Genomic DNA, 16568 nt, shown 5'->3' on the forward strand with positions numbered 1-16568 from the left:
GGCAACAATTGGTTCCGGTGTTGACAACACTAGACCATCCCCAAGCCCCAATAAGGAGTAATAATTAAAAAATAAAATAAAAAAGAGGGTATCGATCATGATTTGGACCAGTCGTGGACCTGTCACAGCTGGCAACCACTCTTTCATCTCAAGTCTTTTAGTTTTTAATTATTTTTTGTACTTTTCAAAAAAAAAAAAAACAGATTTTTTTTTGTTTTTTAAAATGAAACAATATCATTCATTGAAGTAATTTTTTTTTAAAAAAAAAACAAATGGTATTATACATTGAATTTAAAAATATTAAATTAGCCAGCGCAAATTTAATAACGTTGTGGAAGGTTCAACATATATGTGTTCAAGGTTCATTTCCTATCGTAAACATAATTCTCTGTGGTATTTCAAAAAAAATAATAACGTTGTGGAATAATTTTAAAAGGGAATAATAATTTTGTAGGCATGAAAAGAAAAGCGTATAGTCTAAACTTGTTTTATTTTGCAAGCAACATATGAATTACAAAAGCAATTGAAATAGACTTGTTTGCTAGTAGGTGATAAGAACTTACAACCAAAACTTATAAATTACATAATTTAGTAGGTAATAATTAAAGCCATCACTCAACCATCCTTTGAAGGAGACTCCACAATTTTTGGAAGAAAACAAAGAGCTATCATGTTACATGATTGTGGGACATATCCTTTGTCTTGTGTAATAACTTGTTTTCTTTTTTTTTATAAATTAATAACTTGTTATGTTAAAAAATATCAAAACAGGAAATCCATAGCCAATATTAAAAATAATTCAACAAAAATTAAATGGTTAATAATTTAAAATTTGATAAAATTACAACACAAATATTTTCCACACTAAATTTAGACTAACACAAATTTGATCAAATTATATCTCTCCTCATCATAATATCCTTCTTCAACCCATCCCAATAAACTGCAACCATTGGATCCATTTCCCTTGTGCCTTTGGCCATTACTTCTATCTCGCAACACATTTCTTCTAAGTTTCGCGTCAATTGATCCATTTTTGCACGTTCTAGAGCGATCTTCTCTTCCCAATGCTCATCCTCATCTGTAACGGAATTCCTTTCTTTCTCTTTGAGTTTATCATTCAATGCTTTTCTACCCAAAGGTCTACTTTGGTTGGTGGAAGATTCACTATGATCTTACAAATTAATTGTATCCCCATCAATATCGTCGTAGATAGAACATGATTGCTTCTTCTTTGATAGAGTATCAAGCCATTTCATCTCATGCTTAAGTATATCAAGAAAATGATCAAACTAAAATGGTTTATCTCCATTATTCAACAAATTCCCTAACTTCACTCAACTATCAAGTGAATTTAAACAAAAATATTAGCATAAATTAATAAATCGTTCAATGGGAAAACATAAAATTTTTAAATATTTACCCTTTCATGCTTTATTTGCCCCGATTGGTGCCTATTATCAACTTGTATTCGAATATTGGTCGTGATTCGTCGCTAAGATAGGTTCGCCAAACCAGAGGTGGAGTGAAACAAGAGACAGAGATGAATCACAACCAATATTTGAATACAAGTTCGAATCACAACCAGGTTGAAACCAGAGATGGAGAGAGTGAACAACGATGGAGATAGAGTAACCAATGTTCGACTCGGGAGCAAAGATGGAGATGGACAAAGAGATTTAAAGAGATTTCGCCTAGAGAACGTTGGGACTCCAACGACAACAACAAGAAGTCCGATACTTTTTGCCTCCACCATTGATTAGTCATTTTCTCTCTCCTTTGGTAATCTTTTTTGCATCCAGAAATTTGGATAACCAAATTTGATTCTCCATTTGGTTCCTTCGTTGGAAATAAAATTTGGAGTGTTGGGTAACCAAAATGACAATTATTAGATTTGATACTCCATTTCGTTACCCCATTGGAGATGTTGTAATAGTACCTTTTTTTTATGAAAACACTTAGTACTAATTTATTGATATTATTTAATTTGTAATAATCTGGTTTCATTTATCTTATTCGTTTAATAAATTGAAAAATAAAATAAATGGTTGTTATTTAATATTTATGTCTTATTTTAGCATTTTAATACTTTTCATTATTATTATTAAATTATTATTATTGTGTATTTTAAAGTCTGTTTCTTCGTCAAGATGCCACTGTGTCTCTCTTAAGGTTGCAGAAAGCAGAATGGACCGAAGTCGATGACCCCCTGCCTGCCATGTCTTCATGACACCAAGAGCCCTTTAGGATTTCAGTCCACTGTTTCGCATCCACTGTAAGGCCCAACTACGATTCGCTTCAATTTCTATGGCTTTTCCTCTTCGTTTTCAAATTTGAATTTCTATTAGAATCAATTGTCAGCCTATGGTTGCGTCCTCTCTCATGCTCTTCTAGTTTTTCTTGTGCTAATTGGTTTGTGAAGTCTATGTTTGGTTGCTCGGAAAATGAAGGAAAGAGACAATGAAAAGAAAAAAAAAGATAGAAGAAGGGAAGTTTGCATTCTTGAAATTAATGAGAGGGTTAATACTCTATTTGTTTATATTGAGATCATCATTATCGTCCGATTGGGATAAAAGTAACATGTGGCCAGTGGTAGAGTTGCAACCTATAAGTCATGTTCAACTCGTAGAAACAACCTTCCCACATATTATGTTGGATAAAGTTTGTGTATATTTTGGCTGTTCCCAACGTTGCCCACTGCAGGAACTTTGTGCATGGGTGTTGTTTACCTATGTTTATATTGAGATGGTGGAGGAAATATAACTTAATTTAGTTAGTTTATTGTTTGAAGAGTTTATTGGAGCTGTTCTGTTTGATTTTGAATGTCTTGTATTTCTCGTTTTGTTTCCAGCAATGATTAAAGTAGGAAATATAGACAATTAATGAGGTTTTACTTTCTTTTTTGACGCTATGTTTTGTAGGTTTTGGAAATTTTATCTAGAAATCTATTTAACGTAGAATTGGTGGAAATTTTTGTGATGCCGCGTGTTACTCCTACATTTATAAAATCCATGAGGATCTGTTTTATTTTTCCTTCTCTGTAAGTCAATTGAATTTACATTCCATGTTTCCTTTTGCCAGTGTATGCCACTTGTACAGTGTATATACATATTGGCATATTGCTCACAGACTTGTTGGGTTTATGCTGGCAACTCTTAATCTTGTCTTCTTTGTTTTCTGCATTTTGGAGGGCCTTTTGCTCATCCTTGAACTGCCATTTGGTTTAGATTTACTTGTCTTTTGGAAAAATGTCCTTGCCATTTTTATGAAGCTTTTTAGTTTTTACTCAATATTACTTTTTTATTTTTGGTTTTGGGTTAAACATTCAGTTTTGTTTGCATTAGCTAATCCAGTTTCAAAATGTTCTTTAATTGTGTTTTCTTTTTCCCCCCTGAAAGATAAGAAGGGGTGAGGAAGGCTTTATATACAGGTTTCTAGCCAGAACATACACAATTACTTGGGTTAATGGTTTTGCATAGAACTAGTTCTAAGCAAATAGCTGCTTTAGTTGTTGCCTGTATTAACTGCTCATACCGTGTAGATATATACTTCCCTATAAAGATCTTGGTTTGATATGAAAGAATGTGCATAGGTTACGTATGATTCCTCATTCCTCTTTACATTTTTTTGGAGGTGTGTGGGGTGAGGCCAATAATGAGACTGCTTTGTTGGCAGTTTTATATGCTCCTTTTTGTTACAAAAACCATTTTGACAAAGGAGAGTTCTTTGTTTTATATGCTCATTTTGGGACATTTGAAGCTATGTAAAGTGCACTCAAATCTTAATGATAAATGGAAAAACATGGTTATAAATGAAAAGGCATTATTAAAACAACCTGGAAGACTCTATGTGATGGATGAATATTTGAAGTTTATTCATATAATAAATAATTTATATTTAATATATTGATTAGTGTGTTTTATTTTTTATGGGGCACAAATTCTCCCATAGACTTATTTAGCCGACTCCAAATAATTTGGGATAAGGCTCGGATGATGATGATGGAGCACACATATGTCCTCCTTCAATATACTTTGCTTCTCTCTCTGGCTCTCTTTTGCTGATTTTTATTTTCTCTGGCGATAGAGTTAGCTTGGGGATTAGGTGGTTGACACTTCTCTTCTGAGTAATTTGTGAATAATGCCGTCAATACCGGGACATGAAGATCAGCGGTCACATCATGGTGCACGTGGTGTGTTGCAGTCAACTATCTACTCACCTTGGTGGCGTGGAGTTGGGAACAGTGCGTCCTTAGGCGAAAGCACATTGAGGTCATCTTCACCGGAACAACTAAAAGGTTCTGTTGCAAATGGAGCGATACAATCACATGCTAATGATGGTTCAGATAGTGGAGTTAACTTCAATGAAGATATACAGATTGATGTAGCCGCAGATTCTGGTAGTTATTTTCAACTATCATCACTTATGAGAGTTCTTTAGATACTTAAAAGATTAAAAAAAAAAAAAAACTCCTTTAGCTACTGAAAGTTATATCCCCGACTATACTTAGATTCAAGAAACCAACTTATGCTGGTCGTAGTTTCCTCTTTTTTTTTTGAGATTGATAAACGTAAATTTTCACGTACTTAACACCATGTTGAACTTGTCATAACTAGAAATGAAAAAGGACACTGTGAGCTTTGGTTTCAGCCAAGTTAGCTCTAGTATCCTGTGTTTCCTACTTGGTTGGATATTGTTGTTGAAGGATGAGTAGAAAGGATTGTTGAATCTGAGTTTAGAGCAACTTTTAAGGGGATGCAAATAACGAGAAAATGTACAGAGGATCGATACATCAATATGAAGAATTTAAGGTTTTTTTGCACAGAGTATCTCTCTGACCCTCTCTGTGGGTTTCTAGGGGCCAAGCCTATTCACTAAGTTTTAGAACTAGGAAATTTTGAGACTGTCATTGGTCTATCTTCTAGAATAAGTAAATATTCCTTGTTGCAAAAAAAGAAAAAAAAAATTAAAATCTTAAGATTTTCACGTTATGAGTGGCTCCTACGGTTAATTTTTATAATTAAGTAATTGAATTCTTCTCATTGCCCAATGGATTGAAATAAACTCTGACGCATTTATTGGTGCTACAGGAATATATATCTGTTTGCCTAAGAAGATCAAGAATTTGCATATTTGGTTTCCAGTGTTTAATTTTGTGAGTGACCCTGTGTTGTGCAGGTGGGAAATCAAAGGTCACAGGTGACAACTGATGACTTATCACTAGTTATGATTCTAGATTAAGATAGCAGCTCTTTGCCACCAACAGTCCCATTTGCCGCTTAGGCAGTCAAAGTGTAGGGAAAAATTATGTGGACCCATGACATTCAAGAGAATGTTTTATTGTCTGAAGTTTGAACTGGGTGTCACTGCCTTAAATGGAGTTAAAACAGCTCCTTTTTAGACATCTTCTCATTGTCTGCTTTATGCTTTTTTCGTGCAAAGGTTGCAACTGACGAGAATGGTTCACTGAAACCATAGGTTCAAATCCTGAAACAGTCTCTCCGCAATGCGGGATAAGGCTGCGTACATCTTGCTTTTCGTAGACCCTCTTGCTATTCATACACTCTGCCTCCATCATTGGAGCCGTGTGCATGGTACTGTTTAACCTTTTAAAGTATGGAAAATGGAGTAGTGTTGATAAACTTTTAATGAGATTCTTTAAGCCTTGCTGCCTAATGAGAATGATATTCTGAAATGAATGTACATCAATGAACCTTGGATTAGTTTGATGCCAAAACATGGTATCTTTTATATGTTGAAGAACCAATTTGTTAATACCTTTTTATGAAGACTATACTATATATGAATTCTTTGCTTTTTAGATGAAGAAACAGAACATATTTCTTTAGTATTATAAGGTTAATGTCCCTTTATTACGTGAAGCACACATGCACAAATGCTTATCTGTATGTAAGCTTACATGCACGCGTGTTATAGAAACCAACAAATGACCCACATGCATACGTGACCAAACACATGCTCTGATATTAACGGAAGTTTTCTTTTCTGGATCAGATGGGAGAAATGGACAAGAACACCATGTGAAACACGTTCTGTCATCTGCACCACTTATGATGCGTGAATGTCTTGAACGAAATTCCGAAATGGAACTTGCTGGTCACTCAATTGTAAGCCCTCTTGTGCACTTGCACGTATTTGTTAAATGGCATGCCTGCGCAAAAACTGTCATACATGCATGCGTGTAAGTCAGACACGTATTTTGTGATCATTTTCGTCTATAGCTTGTTGCCTTGTTTGTGTCAGGTATATAAAGAGGAATCACAGACTCAAGGTTCTCTGAATTCTCAGGTTTTGACACCATACCCATATTCAAATCCACAATATGGAGGAATGCTGACTTCTTACGGGCAGCAAGCTATGGTATGCAATATGCTGTCTATACCATGGTTTTGTATGGTGCACATAGCCGTTTTGAACCTAACCTACACAGTTTACCTTGTTCCTAGTCAGGGCAAGGGCAGTTCTGGGATGGGATGGTTTCTGTGTGTGTTTAGCTGTGCTTACTTACTTACACCTTGACATATGTTTGTGACGTGCATTATTCAAAGTGGCTTAAATATATTTGCAAGAGATTCTTTTTATTGTTTTTTGGTGTATGTCAGGTTCCACCTCAATTTTATGGAATGCATCATACCAGAATGCCTCTGACTTTGAAATGGGAGAAGAGCCTGTTTTATGTGAATGCAAAGCAGTATCATGGTATTTTAAGAAGACGACAATCACGGGCCAAGGCTGAGCTTGAAAAGAAAGTTATAAAAGGCCGAAAGGTATTACTGGTACTTATAAGATAAATTTCACTGAGTAACCAAAAATCCCCTGATTATCAAATTTGTTTTGCTTTGCTTTGCTTTGATGTGGTTCTCTTGCTAAGAAGCTCCTTCGTGTAAATTGCTTTTGCACATGGATCTGCTAGAATTGATAAGTTGCTCATTAAACCACTTAGTTGTATTAGTGACATTGTTCAATCACCTTAGGAGTTGTGTCACTTTATGTAGTGGATCTGTCTTGTGGGGAAATGTGAATTCAACGGATTCTCATTGTAGACGAAACTACGAGGGGGAAACTAACTTAAAAGCACTACAATGGAAAAGTAAAACAAGATGATATCACAAAAGGGTTCAATTAAATTGCCATTGAAAGTTTTATGCTCCTGAATGAATTATAGTTCTCAATGATATATTAGGGACTAGGGAGGTTTCGTTATCTGGTTGCTGTCATGGAAAAAAAGAGATATTGCTTAGAACTATACCCCATACTTCTTTTATACTTGGGCTTTTATGGTCACTTATCCTTTTTTGTGTCTTACAAAGCAAATATCAAATACAATGTAATGAAGCAAATTATGTATTGTTTTTTTTTCCACAACCCATGGAAATGTATCTTTGATGACAGTGATCTACATGGACTAGATACTTTTTTTTGGATTCTTTTGGTTCTGCATTTGGGGAGTGTTTTAAACTAGATTTTCCCTTTATGTGATGTAGTTTTTCTTTAAGTGCATGGTCTACTCAGTTTGGTATTACATTCCTAATTAGAGTGCATTTTCCTTAGATTATTCTTTTTCTAGTTGGGTAGATAAATTAAATATTTATCCTTGATGCATTTTTTTATTTAAGTTAGGATGACATGCGTTCATGAATCTTCAATTATATTGTAGGTCCAGAAAAATCCCATGGACTATATATAATGGTTCCCTGATTTTAGCTCACATTTTCTTTTACCTTCTACTTTGCACAAGTTATTTTCTCTGTTCTTTTATTTATATCTTAACATTTCTTTACGCATGAGGGAAAACTTCCCTTGCAATGTAACAAAGTGAAATTTTCCTTTGTTTTTCATTAGTCGTAGTTATACTACCACTTTTTTTTTTTTTGGTATGGAAGTGCTATTGGTGGCTCTATTTGGGTATTGAGAAAATTTTGTGGAAATTGAGAAAAAAGTCACTTGATATGGTTGGTCATGGATAACAATGAGTTTAGACACAATCATATGGATGTATGAAAGATGAATTTGATTAATTGTTTTTGCTTTTCTGATTTTATCATCATTTTTGCTTGTGTAGAATTTGAAAACAAAGTTTAATCCATCAGTAGTTGAGGCAAGTATTCACATATGTTTTTTGTGGAAATTTTGATTGCGATTGACTATGGTGGTTCATATTTATATATTCATGAAATGCGGTGAATTCTGGCCCCAACGTTGTCTTCTATATATAGACTTTGAGGATGATGATGATAAAATGCTTTGTTTCTGCTTGGGACTCTTAATATTTTCAATGGCCAAAAAAACACAAGTTAGCAGTGGCTATTCACTAAATTGGTGTAATGACCGATGATTTTATGGAATGAGTACTTTCTGTTTGCATCTCGAGATCAGTTGCTTGGGTTCGAGATACACATTTTACACTTATCTTTGTGCTTGTCTTATCAAATAAGATGGTGTTATTGCATTGAACAGCCATATCTTCATGAATCTCGGCACCTGCATGCCATGAAAAGGGCAAGAGGTTGCGGTGGTCGTTTTCTGAACACAAAGAAGCTCAAGAATAATGGAGGGACCCCAACATCAGAGAAGGGCATGAATGGAGGTGGAAACCATTCAACACATTCTACTACTTTGTTGGGCTTGGAATGCTTTTCTACTGATAGCTCTAGAAAATTGGCTTCATCAAACAATCAGCAAGAAGGAATTGCCTCCACGGTTCAAGATGGGCATGATCTTTTGTCAATGTACCATTCATCTCCTGCCAATAGCATGGAAGAAGCACTCTTTGGCCAGCGTAGAGAAATTATGCAGGGGAACGGGGTTCCAAATGGGACCCTGGAAACAAAGTAATATGTCCTTGATGCTACAAGGCCTCTCCAGCATTGCTTCATAGGTTCAGTTACCTGCTCCCATCTATACATGTTCACACACACACACACACACACACAGAGTGTATTTAAAGGAGTTGGATGCTTTCGCTCATGTGCGCCTTACAGGGAGTTTTCTTGTGCAGGCAAAGCTGGAGGTCCTTTGATCTTGGGAGGAAACCATCCTCAATTGGGCTTCCTGCCGGCAATTCATTCTTGGCTTTGGTTACTTTAGATGGGAAAATGTGAGGTTGATTTAATATTCTCTTCATTGGTGGATTGGTTCCTCCCATTCACCCCTTTCAAATTCTTTATAATAGTAACATAATTTTAATAGTTATGAATTTGCCATATATATATTTTTGCAGTTTTATGAAATCTCCGGTGGAAGGAGTGTTGTTGACACGAATTCCTGCAAAATTTAAAATTGCGAAAAAGATTGAAATAATTTGTATTTGATGTGAAATTGTGTTTGCACTCTCTTGCGCTTTTCTTATGCGTCAACGATTGAGAGACTTGATTTGAGTTGAACTTGGATTTGATTCGACTTGACTTGAGTCGGTTTGATCACTCGTAGAACTCATACACTGTTGAGGCGTTGACTCAATTTGATTACTTATTATTGTTTTTGGTCTGCGAACGTACTCTCAAAATGAGTGGAAAAATTTAAAACCTCAATCCATAATTTGATTGAATTAAATTTTGCTTAAGAGTGAAGGGAAGACGCATACCAAATTAATCGGAAGACATAAATAGTAATAGTCGGCAATTTCTTAAATATTACTAATAATTATTTTGTCAATATAAATTCTTTAAATAATTATTAATATTTAAGAAATTGTTTATTATTTATTTAACAATTAATTGCATCAATAACAACTTTAATGCATAATATCGCTCCACGTAATTTAGACAATAATTTTAACATCATATAGGCTATCAGTAAAAGTAGTACCAAACACCTATCAACATTTCAGTAACTATATATGCTATCATTTATTATCTACAATATATGCTACTGTCAAAATTGTTTACCAAACGCACCCAACATATATTGTCTAAAATACTGATAGTGTTTGGTTGTATTTATACTGATAGCATGAAGCTATTTATGATGATCTGGCAAATTACGTGCATTAATATTACCTTAAACAAAATGTTACGCTTTTAGAAGTTAGAAAGAAGAAGCTGCTTGGTCGAGATGAAGTGGAGGCGGTATTGGCTAATCATTAATGATTTGAGGACATATTGGTGAAGAAAAATGAAATTTTGGTAAAATAGTCCTCTCAACTAGTCACATCATTCCAAAATTGTGCCTTTATTGTACTTGAAATGATTGACGCAAAATAGTTGTTTGGTTATTTTTATATTCTATTAAGTAGCATATTTGCCCCTCAATATTCTGTACCAAACACAGCCTAAGGCAATGTTTGATGCATCATTTTACACAACAATATATGCTACTTAGACAATTTGAGACGCTATGTTTGATGCATCATTTTGCATAACAATATATGCTATCTAGACAATTTGAGACAAATATATGCTGGTGGTGCACCAAACAATAATTTTGGGGTTAGAATTCCAAACCAATTTTGAGTCAATTTTCACACCATTTCCAAATTATTCAATTTTGAACAATTTTACTTCTACATACCATTTATATCCCGCACTTTAATGCTGAAGGACAATACTACACTTATTTACAATTTTTTACCTCTGGATAAAAGAAGGCATAATTATTTAATTATTCTTTAAATTAAAATTATTTGCAGCTCACTATAATTATTTTGACAGTATATTTATTTTAATTTTATTAATAGTTTTATAAATAATTTGTTATTTATTTTGCTATTTATTTGCATCTCTTACCACTTAAATACAGAATACCCCACATGTAATTTGTAATATTTTAAACAGCATATATGCTACCAACAAATGTACAACCGAACACTATTAACATTTCAAACAGCAAATATACATCTCGCAAGCATATATGTCAGTAGTATATAAGTGACTGATAAAATTATCTACCAAACGGACCCTAATTCCCTAAATAGGAAGTCTGGCATAAAGCATGTAGAGATATAATGAACATAACATTCACGGTAAAACCTTCCATTTGCAAACAAAAGTAGAAAAAAATATCACCACCTCAAAAGTTCCATAAAATCTTGTACAAGTACAGGCCTATCAAGGATTACCTTGAAACGAGGATATGAACAGGTACTTCTTATTTGGGAAACAGATGTATTTCGTCATTATGAGATTAAAAATAAGATGGTTATGACCGAAATGGTTCGAACAAGAAAAACAGATACTCATTCCTTTCTTGGAGGATGCATGACAATTGAAGATGCCAAAGTACTTGAGAAAAATAATACTTTAGAGGTTGCCAAAGTCGATAGGCTCGCGCAGGAACCTCTCCATCTGCGTTGCCCTGGATTTGATGGACATATCCAACACCTTCTGTGAAAACTCTATCACAAGCCCACCAAGAATACTGGGATCAATCTGAAAAAAGTAAGGGGAAAATTAGACCTATTTATTTAATGAGACCAAGGTATCTTTGCTTCTGCTAAAGAAGTTATGATGGAATGAATCAAGACAATATACATAATAGATAACAATTCCTACCTTCTGTTCAAGCTTAACCGTCTTCCCTTGTCCTATTATATGTTGCAATGTTTCCTTCAATTCTTTTTCTTCTTGTGGAGGTAAGGGCTGGCACAATAGATAACGGTTAGGGGACTTCATCAAAAACTATCAACAAACCTCCAGTGTTATAGAGTACCAAGGATAAATATTCAAAAAGAAAAGGAGGAAAAAAAACTTGTCGCAAGTTACAGACTTCCTAAAGTTAGTAATAGAAGGTAGGACTCAATGAATCGAATATGCACCTTCCTTCTTACTTGAGATCCTTTAACAATAAAGATATACTGGATGCTCATAAAGTTTCATAATATGCTCTCACAAATTACTCATTGTAAACACACAAAAAAGGGCGAACTCAAATTTACGTTTCCAGATATACTAACACATCAATATGCACAGGATTAACAGTAACAGAAGGATAACTTACTATGACAGTTGTGACAATGGCTTTCACTTCTCCCTTATGTGCCATGGTCAGTTCATTAAATTTGTTTGCTATGCTGTCTACGTATCTTAGCCTTCCAGTCTCAGCCAACAAAACTAGAAACAAAAAGTTAAAAGAAAATGATCAAATCTCGACAAGAGATGCAGTAAGATTATGAAGCAAAAAAGTCCTGTATCCAAGCAACCTACAGAGAACCAACAACATATGGAATATAACACAGGATTAAACAACCACGATAAGCTACTTCAGTAACAGTATTGAAAGTTGTGGAGAAATTATAATAAAAAAGCTATATACTGGAACAAGGCACAATTAGGGTAACTTCACCCTATGCACAAAAAGACGCATAAGTTCACCATCAGTTGAGTACCACAGCCATTACATAAGCAAGCATATGTACAGATTGGGTGGTGATGGATGCATCATAACCAACCACAGCAAGGAACCACGCTCAAACAAAGAACTACGGCAAGGAACAAGTAGCAATTGCAATGTAGAATTACAATTCTCCAGAATTCAGTCTCTAAACTACCATAAAGGCATATCCTCCTAAAAGCAAATCAAAACAAAAGTATACAATAACCAGAACAAGCATAATGACAAGAGGCTTTTATCTTTTTTCTTAAACGAAAAAGTGATTCAAGATCATATTATGCTATATTTGTAAAAACTATAGGAGAGAGTAGGAGGCTTCCAATAAATAATACTTCTCTCAAATAAGACAATACATCAACAGAAACCATAATTGATAATACAAAGCTGACGATATAAATATATATATATATGTACTCTTCATATGCACAAACAATAACAAATAGAAAATTGTTCCAAGGAAAAAAGAAAGGAATGTTCCCTTAATATATATATATATACTAACAGTAATGCAGGACAAAATAAGCATACTGGCATACCATTGTTTGTATATCACCATCTTTCCTATTCTTTTTCTTCCTTTTTTTAGCAAACCAATATTTCTATTCTGTATGTATATGGGAAAGCATTCGATAAAATTTTCGAAAGAAGAAAAGTATTTGATAAACACCTCAAGAAAGCACAATATTGATTTTTGTACATCAACATTCTAATAAGATTCTCGTATAAGAACTTAGAAGTAGCATATCATACCCAGAAAATTCTTCGTAATATCTGAAAGTTTTGCCTGAGCACCAATATCTTTCATTGCATTGACTCTTGTGTCAGCAGGAACTGATAAGTCCTTGGTGAACTGAGTAAATGTTGGGCTTCTCTTGATAGCCTCAACAAGTAGAAGAATTTCAGACTCAACCTGATCCAATACATTAGATTTTGCTGCTGCAAGGTATAAAGCAGAGGCATAGTTTCCAGAACCACCATACAAAGCCAAAGGCACCTAAAAATGACATTAAGATGTAATGAAACAAAATTAAGATAAGTGTACTCAATTGATTCCTAGTATCATCACCAATATCTTTGAAACAAATAAAGGAACAAGTGATTTTGCCACCTTTTTTTACCAATAGGCTGATTGTATAATTATTCAATAAATATACTAAGATCTAAGTAAAACATATTTCCTATGAGTAAAAGCACATTGGCATCGCCAGACAAAAAAAAAAGCACATTGACATCAATTGAATTGATAGCATTAAAAAGTTTGTTGCAACAGCATGAAAAGTCAATATCATTCGAGAAGAATAGTGGCATTTGTCATTCTGTGAAAATTTCTGAGTACTTGCCCACTCGAGCACCCAACATATATATACAAAAAGAACTCTCCTATTTGAGAAATCATAAGTGGTGTGACATAAGTGTGAGCTAGATACTAACAAAAAAATAGGAAATTCTAATGATGGACAAAAGAATCCCCCAAAGAAATTCAAAAATCTTCAAAGTCAGAAGACATATTAAATTAATGTGTATACTTTATTATAACTAAGTTATTCTATTACCTTCACCTTCTCCTCATTTTTTCCTGATGCAGTGGAATAGTTCTTCGAGAACTGCAACACGACAAAGCCGGACATTTAGAAAGCGAGCAAACACAAGAAAACTACTTAATTAGGCAGCTCAATCATTACCAAAGCAATTTTACCAGTACTGCCCACAAGGCCACAAGACAAGTACTAGCATAATCGCAGTTGCAAACAAAACACTAAAAAATCTCTATGGCTCACTAGGAATACTGAACAAAAAGAAAGCATACAAAAATTCTGGAAAATGCAACTACAGATTCCCCTTTCGTTCAATTTCTCAGCAACAAAACAAACTTAGGGTAATAGGAATGAAGCACAAAAATACATCAAAAACAAAATTAATTACCGAAATTCACAATGCAAAATCTGAGACCATGAAGTCATGAACTGAAGAATGCATATATACAAAATAAAAGAAAAAAATTAACAGATAAATTTTTTTTTGCTCGTGCTCAAGTAAATCGTTAACATTGTCTGCGGCAACAACCGCAACAACAATAATCAATCAGTAGACTCCTCACGCACATACTAGAGAAAACACAAAACTCTCCCAATTAGCTTCTAATACATCAATCTAGCCAATTAAAGTCTAACTCCAATTTAATTTCGGTGCCCAGATATGACCTCATTCAGAAAATACAAAAATAATTTGAAAAAGAAAATCATACTTAAACATAGTTCGGATGCAAAAACATAAAGCGATTCACCCAAAAAAACAAAATTTACAGTATAAAGTTACTGTTTTACTTCTTTTTTTTATCGTTTTCAAGCTTTTGTTACCTCAGATTGGGCGAAAGTCGGGCAAATAAGGGCCCGTTGAAGCGTCGATCTCTGAGTAGAGAGTGAATCGGATCTGATAATGTTGTTGAGGAGAGGGAGGCTTGATCTGATACGCCCAGCCATCGCCATTTCAATCGAAGCCAAAACCAGACAATCTTCCTGTAACTCGTAAAGCCAAAGGAGACTGATCGTGAAAATTTCAGGGTTTGGTGGCGAGCTGCGACTGGAGCTATGTGATCCCTTTCTGCGTTTGAGTTACCGCTAGGTTCACGGATTTACATGTTTTTGGGTTAGATGTTGACACCTGTCTGTGAGGCACGTGTCACATTGCCACGACTTTAAGGGTGTTTGGGTACAAGAATATCTTAATCCAGCCAACCCACACTAATGCAATATCGCTTTGTATCTTTTTCTTTTTCCTTTTCTTTTTTAATAACGAAATAACAATTTTTATAAAGCGTGGCATTGTTATGTTATCTCATAAGATGAGAATCAGCTATTAGATATTTATCAATTGAAATAAATAAATAAAGAGTATAAGCTCCAATAAGATAAAATCAATGTTATTCATACAAATTATATTAAGCTCATTTGAGGAACTTGCAAGCTTATAAACTAATTGCGCAAAAATCTACGATCAATAATTTGTTAGTAGGGGCACCGACTACCTGCAAAAGTGGTGAGGAGATGAGTCCAGGTCAAGGTGCATCGAGATAATTAACATGTAAAGGTCGAGGTTCATAGAGATATGATAGTCAACACGTCAAGGTGTGTCGAGGTAGTCAACATGTCAACACGCCTTTGTAGTGTTGGACACTGAATAAGTAGGATAAAATCTTGCTATACTCATTTGTTGGAGATTCTTACACTCGAAACATGGTTGAGTGATGATCAATGGCTCCGTCATTGACCCTTCAATGCTTAAATTAGTATATTTCTCATAAATGAAGTAGAAAACGTATAAAAATTAATGGTATTGTTTAAGGTAAATTGACTTCTTTGTTGAGTGTGGTGAGTACGATGAACAACTCCACATAGAGGGTGACTTGATGAGCACCTCTTAGTGTGGCTTGAAAGTTGAAACCAATAGAGTGCAATGAACACCTTTACGTAGAGTGTGACTAAGAGAGTGCTAGGAATTCCACTGCATAGAGTGTAGTTAAGTGTGGTGTTTGGTGGTGGTCCGGTGGTGGATTTAGAGTGAGAAAGTGAAATGTGAAGAGCTTATTACCGTTGGGGTCTTCCATGACCATCCCCTTTTCCTCATAGTAAGGTACTTTTTTAGAGTATTCGAGTGACATACTTTGTGATGTGAGCCATAGGGGTTGAGAGTCTCATGATTGGGGTGAGTTTCAAGATTGACATGTGAGAATAGTGACTTGTGTCAGAAGCAATTGGATGCGTGACTCGAGGTCCTGATGATAGTAAGGTCCTTATTTAGAGTATTCGAGGGACATACTTTATGACGTGAGCCACATTGGTTGAGAGTCTCAATGTTGGGGTGAGTTTTAATATTGACATGTGAGAAGAGTGACTTATGTCAGAAGCAATTGGGTGCGTGACTCGAGGTCCTGGTGATAGTAAGGTCCCTATTTAGAGTACTCAAGGGACATACTTTGTGACGTGAGCCATGTGGGTTGAGAGTCTCAATGTTGGGGTGAGTTTCAAGATTGATATGTGAGAAGAGTGACTTATGTCAAAAGCAATTGGGTGCGTGACTCGAGGTCTTGGTGATAGTAAGGTTCTTATTTATAGTACTCGAGGGACATACTTTGTGACGTGAGCCATGTGGGTTAAGAGTCTAAAGATAGGGGTGAGTCTCAAGATTGACATGTGAGAAGAGTGACTTATGTCAGAAGCAAC

General features: G+C 34.9%; 2 protein-coding genes across 7 annotated transcripts; one reads left to right on the forward strand and one right to left on the reverse strand.

Annotated features, from left to right (window-relative positions):
* Window positions 1-2139: 2139 nt before the first annotated feature.
* LOC119989317 (nuclear transcription factor Y subunit A-1-like) lies at window positions 2140-9348 on the forward strand. Of its 6 annotated transcripts, none has more exons than XM_038834794.1 (7): window positions 2140-2275; window positions 4087-4399; window positions 6016-6128; window positions 6265-6381; window positions 6624-6788; window positions 8479-8899; window positions 9020-9348. In XM_038834794.1, the coding sequence occupies exons 2-6, from the start codon at window positions 4141-4143 to the stop codon at window positions 8854-8856; spliced, it is 1032 nt and encodes a 343-aa protein (XP_038690722.1). In that variant the 5' UTR covers window positions 2140-2275; window positions 4087-4140; the 3' UTR covers window positions 8857-8899; window positions 9020-9348. The 6 variants fall into 6 exon arrangements, with proteins under 6 accessions (XP_038690722.1, XP_038690882.1, XP_038690966.1 ...); XM_038834954.1 differs by having other exon boundaries at window positions 6310-6381; XM_038835038.1 differs by having other exon boundaries at window positions 4087-4297.
* Window positions 9349-10957: 1609 nt separating this feature from the next.
* Window positions 10958-14946, reverse strand: LOC119996597 (ATP synthase subunit O, mitochondrial-like). Its single transcript, XM_038843321.1, has 6 exons — window positions 14706-14946; window positions 13902-13952; window positions 13099-13342; window positions 11956-12068; window positions 11511-11597; window positions 10958-11387 (listed from the first exon to the last, which is right to left on the reverse strand). The coding sequence occupies exons 1-6, from the start codon at window positions 14832-14834 to the stop codon at window positions 11259-11261; spliced, it is 753 nt and encodes a 250-aa protein (XP_038699249.1). The 5' UTR covers window positions 14835-14946; the 3' UTR covers window positions 10958-11258.
* Between the last annotated feature and the right edge of the window lie 1622 nt (window positions 14947-16568).

The sequence above is a fragment of the Tripterygium wilfordii genome, chromosome 1 (genome assembly GCF_013401445.1).
Source record: "Tripterygium wilfordii isolate XIE 37 chromosome 1, ASM1340144v1, whole genome shotgun sequence".
In the NCBI taxonomy this organism is placed as follows: Eukaryota; Viridiplantae; Streptophyta; class Magnoliopsida; order Celastrales; family Celastraceae; genus Tripterygium; species Tripterygium wilfordii.

Bases quoted from the DNA above. Each gene is read 5' to 3' on its own strand.
- LOC119996597 (XM_038843321.1), bottom strand. From the start codon at position 14,834: ATGGCGATGGCTGGGCGTATCAGATCAAGCCTCCCTCTCCTCAACAAC. The intron at 12,069-13,098 runs GTATGATATGCT...TTTTGTTTCTAG, and splicing joins TATTACGAAGAATTTTCTGG to TTTTGTTGGCTGAGACTGGA. The intron at 11,388-11,510 runs GTAGGAATTGTT...TACTTTTTTCAG, and splicing joins CGGTTAAGCTTGAACAGAAG to ATTGATCCCAGTATTCTTGG.
- LOC119989317 (XM_038834794.1), top strand. From the start codon at position 4,141: ATGCCGTCAATACCGGGACATGAAGATCAGCGGTCACATCATGGTGCA. The intron at 4,400-6,015 runs GTAGTTATTTTC...TTTCTGGATCAG, and splicing joins TGATGTAGCCGCAGATTCTG to ATGGGAGAAATGGACAAGAA. The intron at 6,129-6,264 runs GTAAGCCCTCTT...TGTTTGTGTCAG, and splicing joins AACTTGCTGGTCACTCAATT to GTATATAAAGAGGAATCACA.